General features: G+C 36.2%; 1 protein-coding gene across 2 annotated transcripts in view; it reads right to left on the bottom strand.

Annotated features, from left to right (window-relative positions):
- VPS13C (vacuolar protein sorting 13 homolog C) overlaps nt 1–12,734 on the bottom strand; it is a 183,144-nt gene that overhangs the window by 54,501 nt on the left and 115,909 nt on the right. For both annotated transcript variants that reach the window (XM_060097248.1, XM_060097249.1), the window contains exons 45-50: nt 12,144–12,291; nt 9,651–9,801; nt 7,284–7,396; nt 3,330–3,499; nt 1,727–1,974; nt 332–561 (exon numbers count right to left, since the gene is read on the bottom strand). In XM_060097248.1, the coding sequence (XP_059953231.1) occupies nt 332–561; nt 1,727–1,974; nt 3,330–3,499; nt 7,284–7,396; nt 9,651–9,801; nt 12,144–12,291 (1,060 nt within the window). The remainder of the gene's footprint in view (nt 1–331; nt 562–1,726; nt 1,975–3,329; nt 3,500–7,283; nt 7,397–9,650; nt 9,802–12,143; nt 12,292–12,734) is intronic.

Below are 12,734 nucleotides of genomic sequence, written 5' to 3'. Positions count from 1 at the left end.
TTTTTTGGTTCATTCATCCACTCACTCATTGGATATACTGTGGTGAACAAAAGCAACGGCTGAAAAGGAATGTTGCTTTGTACTAAAATTCAAATACTGTTCAGCAAAAGACAGTATAATGAAAATGAGTCCGGAGACGGTCTACAGTTCTGTCACTACAGACATGGCTAAATCATTTAACATCTTTGGGACTCAACATCCTTATCTGTAAAATCTCAAGCTGGAGTAAATACTCTCTGAAGTCCTACAGAGCTCTCACATTCTGGGATTCTATGAATCAACCATATCTGCCATCCTTCAATCCAAGCTTAGAATATAAGGTAATTCTTACTGTGGTAATGTTTTCTCTTCTCTTCTCTCTGAGAAAAGGGCAAGCAAGCACTTTAAGATCTCTCACAGAAGCTTTCATTATCTGTTCAAGTTTGGATGTCGATAGACAGAGGTTACACCAGAATGAGGCTGTCAGAGCAGGAGCATCAGCCTTTGTCAGGTTGGCAACAAACACCACTTCTGGATCTGTGATCTTGGCGTTTAAAGTCATATTTGGTCTTACAGAGTCATCTGAAGAAACAAAAATAAGAACCATAAAAGTTCTAGTAAAGTAAATCTTGTCACTTGGGTACATGTTATCTGTAAGTTGCTAAGTTGCTTGTAATATCCTGCTATTATGGATATGGTGAAAGTAACAATATTAACAACTGATCGGTAAAGACTGACGATAAATGATTATTAACAAATGCTGATTACGTGGGATAATGCAATCTGTTATTAAGAAGATCATTCTCACTTTGACCTAGCAGAAATCATCTTGTTTTGAAGTTCTTTTTGTCAGAATTAACGCATATATGCGATGCATGTGTGTATACGTCTGAGTATACACACATGCATGTTTGAGTGTGCCCTATGTTATGCTGCAGGAGCAAGGAAGGGAAAACAGGAGAGGGGAGTATCAGGAAGAGAACAGGAAACCCTGATACGTACACAGGCCATTATTACTTGTCTGCCTTGATTTCAACCTTAAGTCTACAGTTAGTGTCATACAATCTATAGTATAAACAAATTACATGCATATATGAATACAGAGATATCACATGATTACTGTTTAAGAAAGGTAAATGGAAAAATAAAATTCTGACCTTGCCAGTAAACGGCAGTTTTCCAATCTTGCTGAGTTGCACATTAGAGAGAAAAATGACTGATCTCAGACAATCACAATTTAACAGAGAAAATCACTGATCTACTTGGCAATGCTGGAATAAATGGTTTATGGGTCAGGGAGTGGCACCAGCATACACGGAGACCAGACTTGTGCAAACCCTCTGCTAAGTTTAAGGAATCTAAGGTGATGTCCAGGGGTGTCATGCTGGATCTTCCAATACTTCCACCCTCTGCTTTCAGCTGTTTAATTGCTCTTCAATATGATTTAATTCTTCCAAATATTTTCTTTGAATAAAAGATTCCCTTTTTATAAAACAGGCTGTATTTCTGGATGGGTAAAGAAATGTTAATGGCAGAGTTGGAACCACAGCAGAGGTTTCCTGGTGCCTGATCCGATACATATTTTTACTCCACCTCTCTCTTAAAAAAATCTATGCTTACTAAGGTTTTTCTGCTGAATACATTTAAATTTGAAAGAGTAATTTTACATTCTTAAGTTCTCCATTTCTCTTTTTTCCAGTTTGTAATTTTGGTAAAATATACAAGATGACAGATAAATTCTGCTAACCTTTCTCCATCTTGATTTTTGCTAAGGCAGTCTGTCGCAGTGGAATCTGTGATTCTTTAGCCATATTTTCTGGACTCTGAGGTACAGCTTTGATAAAGAAATCTGCCACAGTCATCAGAAATTCCACACTGGCACAAACATACAGCTTGTCAAGAACAGCATCAATATGACTTCCTGTCTTGTCTTGTGTGTAACTTATGTCAATCATAGAACTGTTGTTATCTTGGCCATTCTTCTTATCAATCATTCTGAAAAAATATATACATTATTTTATTTCTTCTAAAAGAACTAAAAAGATGAAAATTTTCCTATACATTTTAATAATTTTTCTTTCACCTTTCAGTTTCCAATCTGTGAATAGAAAAAAGATGAGTGTTAACTCGAGTCTAATTAGCCAATCAGCAACCAAGACATGGTCTCCTAATCTCCACAGCAAGGTTCATGATAATAAGTAATTATAGAATATTTTATAATTATAATGCAATACTAGAAAAACAAATCAATGACTGCTGAAAGCAAGTTTGGCAATTAACAAAACACATTAATGTGGTCCCACAAAATTTAAAAGACAACCTCTTTATATTATTTTACAAAATAAAACCTCCCTGAAAGAATGTTTCCAAAGATCATCCTATACAACTGACTCCCAAATTATTCAATGTAATTCAAATCAGGCAGTGTTCATCAAGCGTCTGCAATGATATAATAATTCCCACACATCCTCATGTGCACTGCAAAGAGCAGGCTATGAAACAGAAGGATGGCCTTTATCACCCTTGCTTAGATTGCTACCCCAAGACATGAAATTTGCAAATCAGAAAAGCTGGTTGCATGATAGCACTCTTTCCTCATTTATTCATCTCTTAGAAAAACAAAGGGCTCAGAAGTATTCAATACATATTCAACGGGTCCAACTTCAAGTAGCAGAATAGTTTTTCTCCAAAAAACAACAAGGACAAAAATATTATGCATCTCATTATTTGGGAAAGGAATAAAAATATAATTAGGCTATTGAAGTTGCATGTTTCTCATTTTATAGTAGGGTGATATAAATTAATCTTTCAAAAATGAGTTGATAATGTGAAAATTAGGGATTCCATTTTAATTTTTAATCCTGTAGGGTCTTTTTTTAAGTATAGTTGATCTACTAAAATTTAAAGAAATTTCACAAAACTGTTTTAAAATATATAGACAAAATAAAACAAAAGAAAGATCCATAATTTTAAGGCTTTTTTGAAAAAAAGATTCTGCCTACTGTGAACAATTTAGAAAAATATATCACCAATCAACCACCCCATGTGGATTTAACTATTAAAATTCTTACAGTTTCTTAGTTCCCATTTTTAAGACAATACTCTATTTTATTATTAACTTCCTTTTATTCAAACTTTAAAGCAACTGAACCTGAAATTAGCACTACTTCTTGATGCACTTCAAACTGAAATATGACCAAAGACGTCTTTTGATAATCCCAAGGAACAGAATCCCAAAAAGGATGATCAAAAGACGCCTTCTGACTTAAGCTGAGCAATCAATGCCTGGTAGCAAGGCCAAGTGCAATGTCAACCTTACATAACGTGCGGCAAATTCAGAGATGACAAACCTTGATGTTGCTCTCTCAATTCCTTCTCTGAGATCATCAAGGGTGCATGTCTTAAGTTTAATAGTGACATTCATTGAGCCATCCTTAAACATCTTCCCTGAAGAGGCCATAAGATGTAGTCTGAGTTCACCAAGCCGGAAACTGTCATTATGAAATGAAAGTTTGGATTCCTGTGGTATATTTTTCAAGCAAAAGAATCAATTATCTTCAGGTGTTATGTAATTACTTTTAAACATATTTCTTAACTCAGAGGTTAAAAGCAAATCCATATCACAAATTTTTAAAGTATGGGCATTAAAACTGGAACAAAGAATAATATGCATGTTTGTGACTGTATATGCACATACAAATAAATATATAAGTGTGTGTGCTGATCTTCAACAAGGGTTAATACATAAAAATTTCTAATTTACAATTCAATGCAAATTAAAAAAACCCAGGAAACTGTCAATCAATCATGCTAACTTACAAATATTGGGTTGGCCAAAATGTTCATTTGGTTAATGAATACATTGTTCAATAAAACTTCTTGGTGAAAATGAAAAAGGTCTTTTATTTTTATTTAAAACCAAACGAACTTTTTGGCCAACCCAATATTTAATGAGCTCTTCTGTAAAACACTCTGTGAGAGGAACTAGTGGCTTTATGAGAAAGGATAAGGCATGGTAGGTGATCTCAGTGAGCTTATACTCTAACTGAAAAAATACAATAGAAATACATTACAAGGAACATCCCAAGGAGATGCTCTAAGTTGTAAATAATTAAAAAATGATATATCGTCACTTATTTATTCATACTTATATCTTCCCATATGCCACAAAGGATATTAAGTGATTAGGTAAAGAATATAAACAGCAAAAGCTCTTAGGGTCAAAGAGCTCATTGTGGGTTGGGAAAAATTCATGAAGAAGGTTGAGAACTAACTGAGCTTGAGAGACTGAGTGGAATCAGATAGGCTATGAGGGGTAGAAGACATTCTAGATGGGGAAAAAACATGAGCAAACAATTCAAGATGCTCTGAGGGCAAAAGGTACAGACTGGCATCTTAGGCTTAAATATTCCAATAAAAGAAAGGTAGGGAATGATGTCTGGAAAGAAATGTGGAGGTCTAATCGTGGTCTCAGATCCTAAACCAAATATTTAAACTTTAAGGAAAAAGGACCTCAATCTTTGTAACCAACCAACCAAAAAAAAAAAAAACCCAAAAATTCGGGGAAGTAAAGATGATCAGTTCAGTCATAATTGCTCACTACAGACCATGGCATTGATATGAGGGTACTGGTGATGCACAGTTCTTGGCACACTGGTTATAACTCCCTATCTTCTCTCACTCAAAAGAGTACAATGCATGTAAGTGGGTCAGAATGAAATTATTGGAAAACTTGGAATGCCTTTAATTTATAAAAATGCAAATAATTCACAAACTTGTGATCTGTAACTATTAATAGAAATGACCAGTACACGTCTACTGATCACAATATAATAGCGTTTGTGATACGGTTACTGATGTAGACAATTTGGAGCCAATGAATTTTTCTAGTAAGTTAAAATTCACATAACATAACACTGAATGCTTTCTAAGTAGAATGGGAAGTTGTAAACAGCTACGTAAGATTAATTGAGGAAACTGACTTGTGCCAATGTCTAGGATGGATGAAAGGAAAAAGAGCAACAAACAAGGAAGCCACTGCAGTACTGTGTGAGCTAAGAAGTTTCAAATAAAGCAGCAGTGAAAACTGCCAGGAAAGAACAAATGTTCACTCAAAGAAAAAACTGACAGTACTCTATCTAAATGAATAAAGAAGGTCTACAAAGAAGGAAGTAAAAGAAGACACCATGATTCTAAGTCTGAGAAACCAGTAGAATGATAGTACCTTAACTGAAATGAAGAACCCATTTAACTGTTCATTTTCCATTACATCATTTTTCTGATCTTTTTCTTAACATTAAACATTAGAAATTAAGGCAGTCACCTCACACCAGTCAGAATGGCCAACATTAAAATGTCTACAAATAACAAATGCTGGAGGGGGTGTGGAGAAAAGGGAACCCTCCTACACTGTTAGTGGGAATGGAAATTGGCACAGCCACTATGGAAAACAGTATAGATGTTCCTCAAAAAACTAAAAATAGAGTTGCCATATGATCCAGCAATCCCACTCCTGGGCATATATTCAGACAAAAATATAATTTGAAAAGATACATGCACCCCTATGTTCACAGCAGCACTATTCACAATAGCCAAGACAAGGAAACAACCTCAATGTCCATCAACAGATGAATGGATAAAGAAGATGTGGTACATGTATACAATGGAATACTCCTCAGCCATAAAAAGAATGAAATAATGCCATTTGCAGCAACATGGATAGACCTGCAGGTTATCATACTAAGCAAAGTAAGTCAGAAAGAGAAAGACAAATACCATACGATATCACTTAGATGTGGAATCTAAAGTATGACACAAATGAACATATCTACGAAACACAAACAGACTCATAGATGAAGAGAACACACTTCTGGTTGTCAAGGGGGAGGGAAGGATTGGGAGTTTGGGATCAGCAGATGCAAACTAGTATATATAGGATGGATAAACAACACAGTCCTACTGTATAGCACAGGGAACTATATTCAATATCCTGTGATATACTATAATGGAAAAGAATATAAAAAAAGAATATATATATATATATATATAACTGAATCACTTTGATATACAGCAGAAATTAACACAATACTGTAAATCATCCATACTTCAATAAGATTTGGAAAAAAAAATGAAATTAAGGCAGTCCATTGCACCAATGACAGACACTAGCCCAAGGCCCAACAACAACAATATATGAATATTGGATAATGTTTAGAAAACAATATGAAACATAAGAAAACATATAAATGGACATAAACAACAGATATAATACTTATAATCACTGCATATTATGGGTACTATATGTATGTGTATTATGAGATATTAATTGATATAATCAAAAACATTTATTAGAAGACACTACCTATATAATAAAAAAATAGCTTTCTAAAATATCAATTACACATTATGTGGTTCAAATCATAATGGCACTAGACCCTGGTTCCTCAATTCACTCATCAGTACCCTTAAAATGTATCTACTACATATAAAATTTATTCAAGAGAAACATAATTAATGCTTATATATAATGGATAATCATGAATTTAAAAATAATCCTCTAAGGTTCCAAAGCCACTACTAAATTATTTTCCTTACTTAAATATGCATATATATCTAGCTATGTAATAAAATTGTACATAAAATTAATTACTCATATATAAAATTCTTCTCCTAGAGATAGGTTGTGTTTTAGTGCTGATATTACTTGGAAAAAAGTAAGAACTTTTCCTTGGCCTAGTAAGATTAAAAACACTGGGACTTCCCTGGTGGTCCAGTGGTAAAGAATCCGCCTTCCTATGCAGGGGACGCAGGTTCGATCCCTGGTCGGGGAACTAAGATCCCACATGCCACGGGGCACCTAAGCCCACGCACCTCAACTACTGAGCCCACACGCCTCAACGAAAGAGCCCGCATGCCACAAACTACACAGCCCACGTGCTCTGGACCCTGTGTGCCACAACTACAGAGCCCACGTGCCCTGGAGCCTGTGCGCCACAACTAGAGAAGAGAAAACCCCCATACCACAACTAGAGAGAAGCCCGTGTGTTGCAACAAAAAGATCCTGCATGCCACAATGAAGACCCGACACAGCCAAAAATAAAAATAAACAAATAAAATATTTAATAAAATAAAAACACTACAAAGTGAAAATAGAGAGCAAGACCAATGCATATTCTCTAAGCCAAATAGAATTTAATAGACACATCAATTTTGAGAAGAAAAGTCACATCAAAAAATGACAACATTCTAAAATTGAATATCAAGAGCTAAAGACATATTCCTAGATGCAGACATTAACTACATACCTGGTGGGGATCATTGTTATAAAGTATAATAGAAAGAGATTCAAAGTGAAAGTCAAACTGGAGAGTGACATTCTGGTCCAAAGAAAGCTTTGAGTCTGTCCCATCTTCTTGTTCTGATGGTTCAAACATAAATATGAAAATTAAAAAGCTTTTAAGTATGTATATGATTTTATACATATTTTAAAAGCTAAGATTCTAAATTTATATCATATTTTCAAGGATTCTTTAAATCATTATGAGACAATTAACAAAAATGGCATGTATTCCATATATATTTAATACAAGGCAAAGTGACAGAGCCAGACAGACTATCTACATTAAAAATAAAAAGAGAGAGGGTCTTGCAAATAGTATCGAGACAACTTTTTTTAAAAAGCCCATCCAGAGCAAGACTACTTCATTATAGTTTATAATTATCAAAGCATTTCACTTAACTGGTTACAAGCCATTCTCAAGAGATTATGAAATTGGAGGTAGAGAAAAGTAAAATACTTTGTCCTACGACAGACAGCCAGTCAGTAAAAGATCCTCTGCTAGTGTAGTTCATGTCTCACTATCTTTAATTACCTATATCACCCAATCCATTACCTTTACAAGAAGAACAGAATGTAATTCAAAAGCAGAGTTGAGGAGAGCTCAAATATAATTTGGGACAGGGAAACTTCGGAATTCTGAGGTGAAAGAGACCTCGACAAATAATTCAGTCTCTCCCCTCATCTTTAGGCAGAAACTTTTTAGACAAAGAACAATAGATATTGCTTTCAATCACTCTTACAAAGTCATTCTGCAATCTCTTGGAGATTGATTCTATTCTTTTGGTCATTTATAGGAAAGTCTATTCTTACTGTACAAGTTACTGGAAGAGCAAACACTGCATAACTTTAACCAGATAAAGGCTTCTCCAAGTTGGAAAGCTCTAGGGTTTTTTCCTTTACCTTTCCTGAAAATAATTTACATTCCAATCTTCATCATCTTTGTAGCTTTTCCATCTTAACTCACAAGTTTTCCCAAGTACCACATTAACTGTATAGCCTGAACCAGAGACACGAATTGACCACAGCTGAACATAATGAGATCCTTAATCACATAAAGCTTGCCTGCTACAGTTTATTCATGTATACATAGTTCCTGTCTAACCTGAGCTACAGCCTACTTATCTAGCATTTGTCTATACAGTGGCATGAACTTAACCTGGGAGAAGATGCTGACCTCACTAAACTCATGTAGTACTCTTAACTATCCTGAACGAAAAACCTTATTTTTCACACTGCTCTAGTGATTTCAAAACACACCAGACCGGGGCCTCCCTGGTGGTGCAGTGGTTGAGAGTCCACCTGCTGATGCAGGGGACGCGGGTTTGTGCCCCGGTCCGGGAAGATCCCACATGCCGCAGAGCGGCTGGGCCCGTGAGCCATGGCCGCTGAGCCTGTGCGTCGGAGCCTGTGCTCTGCAACGCGAGAGGCCACAACAGTGAGAGCCCCGCGTACCGCAAAAAAAACAAAAAACAAACAAAAAAACCACACCAGACCTAACTATAGGTGAAGCAGTGCTGGTACAGTGTTATTAACTGACAGTTTTACCGACTGTTGTCATAAGTAACAGCTGATGACCTGAGAATTATAAAAGCACAGCAGTCTGGGGCCATTTATTATATGGACAAGGAACACTTCATCTCTTTTTAGCCATGGAAATATTAACCTATTCACAGTCTAAAATAAACCATATGATATTCACATAACGATTTTAAATGATGAAAAGAGTGCAATTATAAAATTATTCTATATAATTGTTCAAGAAAGCAGAAAGAAACCTTATATTTTAGAAAAATTATCTTTTAAAAATGGCTGAATTTAAAAGGTTCAGTGCTTTTGAAAGATTCAATTTTAATAATCTGGGAAACTCCCTTATGTATCTGACTATATCACACTCCCCAGTGAAGCCAGATAAGTAATGCTGTTACTAAACAAGAATACCTTCCTTTTTTATGGACCAGTCATCTGAGTATGACACCAAGGTCCTTTTCTCTCAATTAGTTTGGGACCTTATTATGCTACATGCCTACTTTGCTTTTTCTCAAAGTACACCCCCTCAGTGCCCCCTGAATTGGACAAATTCACCTTTCACAAATAAAGGGAAAATATGCATCATGCAGGCGATAAGAGGTGGGCCCTCCCTTTAGAGCAATGAGCCTATCTCCTTCCCCTGGGAGCTTCAAGGCAGCCTCAGCTGATTTTCCACAGTAAATAATACAATACAAGGCTGGATCATTCACACCACATTATGCTGGACAACTAAAAACAACACTAAATATGGCATTAATACTAATTTTTCTCTATAATCAAAGCAAAAATCACCATCAATTTATACCTTTGAGGTGGTCAGGTCTACTGGAAACGTCTTTTCTTACTCTTATAGCCTCCTGGGTAGACTGTGTAGGGCTTGGCTGTGAAGAAGCTTCTCCAAGATTCTCTAACAAAATTTTCATTAAAACTGTTAAGTCATCTTTACTGAGAGCAACCTAGAAAGCAACAATAGGCTGTTGTTAATACAAAGTAATAAAAAATGCAAAATATAATATCTATGTCTTAATTTATGGTCCTTCAAATTAACTAATTGTACATCTAACTAAAAAAAAAAAAAAGCAAGTTGTGACCATGAATACCAGGATAAAAGTATTTCATCTTGTACAGTATTAGACATTACTCCTGTGTGTAAACACGCATCTGCCTCCACTCATATCCAAGTCCCTACTTCCGGTACTCCCTTCTTCCTGCCTTAACTGCTACTATCTATCTTGTCCTGTTCCTGGACCTGTGTCCCTCTCTCTCTTTTCATCCACTACTGGATTTTTCCTCCACATTATTTACTCTCCTCCAAGCTCAATACAGGAAGAATGCTGTTCAGTTTCCAGTCTCCAGCAAGAAGGAAAAAGATGCTCTCCTGCAATGCAGCTCTTTTTTTTTTTTAATTTATTTATTTTTGGCTGCATTGGGTCTTCATTGCTGCGCATGGGCCTTCCCTAGTTGGGGTGAGCGGGGGCTACTCTTCATCGTGGTGCATGGGCTTATCACTGCGGTGGCCTCTCCCGCAGAGCACCGGCTCCAGGCACACAGGCTTCAGTAGTTGCGGCTCACAGGCTCTAGAGTGCAGGCTCAGTAGTTGTGGCACACAGGCTTAGTTGCTCCGCGGCATGTGGGATCTTCCTGGACCAGGGCTCAAACCCGTGTCCCCTGCATTGGCAGGCGGACTCTTAACCACTGCACCACCAGGGAAGTCCCTAACTCAAGTTTCTTAATCTTTAAAACAGGAATAATATCATCTACCTCATGGGTGGCTGCACAACAACATGAAGCTGCTAGAACAAACAAAGATGCTACTGGCTGCTAAGATCCATTAAACCTTTTAATCCTTCCATCTTTTGTACACTTCCCCTACACACATAGTGGTCCAAAAGGCCTTTCTCAAGTACCTAAACACAAATTCACACAGATACATTCACAGCACCTTTTCTTCTGAACATCAGAGTTCCCTATGTCCCCCAAATTAGGTCCCTATCACCAAGGAAATTGCCTGATTCCCAGCCTAAATGAAACTGGGGAGATATTTTAGCAAGAGACAATGACCAGGGATTTCTTATTTGCTCCAAGCCCCAGTCCTTAGATAACAGATGCCACTTTAACTCCCTAGGACTTCTTTGTATATTCATTCCCAGTTGTGACACCAACCAAGATATCATAGCTGCCTGAAGAACAGCTAACTTCACCACCTCCTAGTATTTGAAAAGGATCAAATATTAGTTCTGAGAGCTAATCTTAGCAAGGGAGAATTTAAGAGAACAGTCTCATATTCCAGAATATGAAAGCCTCTATCAATACCCTGAACAGATGTTCTTCCTCATATATCGTATCTACTCATACTACAGATAGGGATCTTTCATTCCTACAACAAACTTCAATTTTAACATCTTCCCTAGTAGGACTCTGCTCCTTTGACCCTTCTTGTTTAATCTTAGAACTAACTCTGAAATAATCACAGACATCAAAACCCACTAAACTACTAAATTTTTATTTGTCTTTCACATATTCTGTTTAGCCACCCCCTCCCTTTCCCTATCCCCTACTGTTTGGCTTCAACAGTTTCACCCACAGGCGCACAAGAACCGTAAGATTCCTACACTTCCATGACCATCTTCAACCAGTATCATCTCTTCCTGTGAGCCTACATATGACCTGCTAACTACAGTATTAAAAATATTGCTGTTTCCTTGGTGCTTTGTGACCACCCGGGGTGGGGGGGGGATAGGGAGGGTGGGAGGGAGACACAAGAGGGAGGAGATGGGGGATGTATGTATACTTATAGCTGATTCACTTTGTTATAAAGCAGAAACTAACACACCATTGTAAAGCAATTATACTCCAATAAAGATGTTAAAAGAAAAGTATTGCGGTTTATATGCTTACCAAATAAACATATTCACTTATTGAAAATGTCCACTTTTCTATAAGAGTGCTTCTATACATTAAAAATACTACTAAGGTGCTTTGAATGTGGTATCTAAATATCACTTTACAGTCTTATAATTTAACTGCCTTAAAACTTTAATAGAATTTTCTAAAATTACTAATAATATTTTCTGTAGACTCTATAGCTTTTAACCTCAGAGTTCTTGCTTGGTTTTACCAAATATCCAATTAATGTGAAAAAAAGAAAAGTGTGGGAAACTAGGATAACTTCATTTCCAGTTAACAAAGCATTCCCTTTAAATGTATTATCACTTCTGATGTCCTCCTGAACTACTACACTGTGATCAACGATAAAAGCCTATCTAGCAATTTTCATGTATTTTATACATATACTTACCTGCATAGGTTTTAGTTTTCCTTTTATCTCCATCCCTGGAATTTTCACATACCATGATGCTGCTAAATTTCGCTGTATGGATAAAAGCATGTTGACTGGTTTTAAAATTCCAATGTCATGCTGTGGTAAGCCAGCCTGCAAAATTGTTCTGAAAGATAAATAAGAATTTATTTTACATTTCTAAAATCTACATTTTAAAATGAAGACTATCATACTGTGTAACAGTTTCCACGGAGCATTTTTCTAAACACTAAAGGCTGCTATCAGAGTTCTTTTAGAACATGTTTCTTTTCACAAATCAATCTGCATCAGAATAATTCAAGTTTATATGCAGAACTATGTAAAAGCCTATGTAATGCTGATTTCAAAGGGACAAATTTTATGAAGCATGACTATTACACTATTTACTATCTTTCACAAAGATATTTAATAGCAACTAGTCCAACGTCATACAAACAAATGTTACCTCCTCCTAAAATTGGAGGACAAAGAAAGTGATACTCTACTTAGCCCTTAGGTTTATGTTATTAGTACTTCTCCAAACTCAAAGGGAAAAACTCACCAAACCTAGAAGTTAAACAAGCCTATTAT

The sequence above is a fragment of the Mesoplodon densirostris genome, chromosome 4, assembly GCF_025265405.1.
Source record: "Mesoplodon densirostris isolate mMesDen1 chromosome 4, mMesDen1 primary haplotype, whole genome shotgun sequence".
Classification (NCBI taxonomy): Eukaryota; Metazoa; Chordata; class Mammalia; order Artiodactyla; family Ziphiidae; genus Mesoplodon; species Mesoplodon densirostris.
The sequence above is the reverse complement of the archived record's forward strand: the minus strand, read 5'-3'. Positions and strand labels throughout refer to the sequence as shown.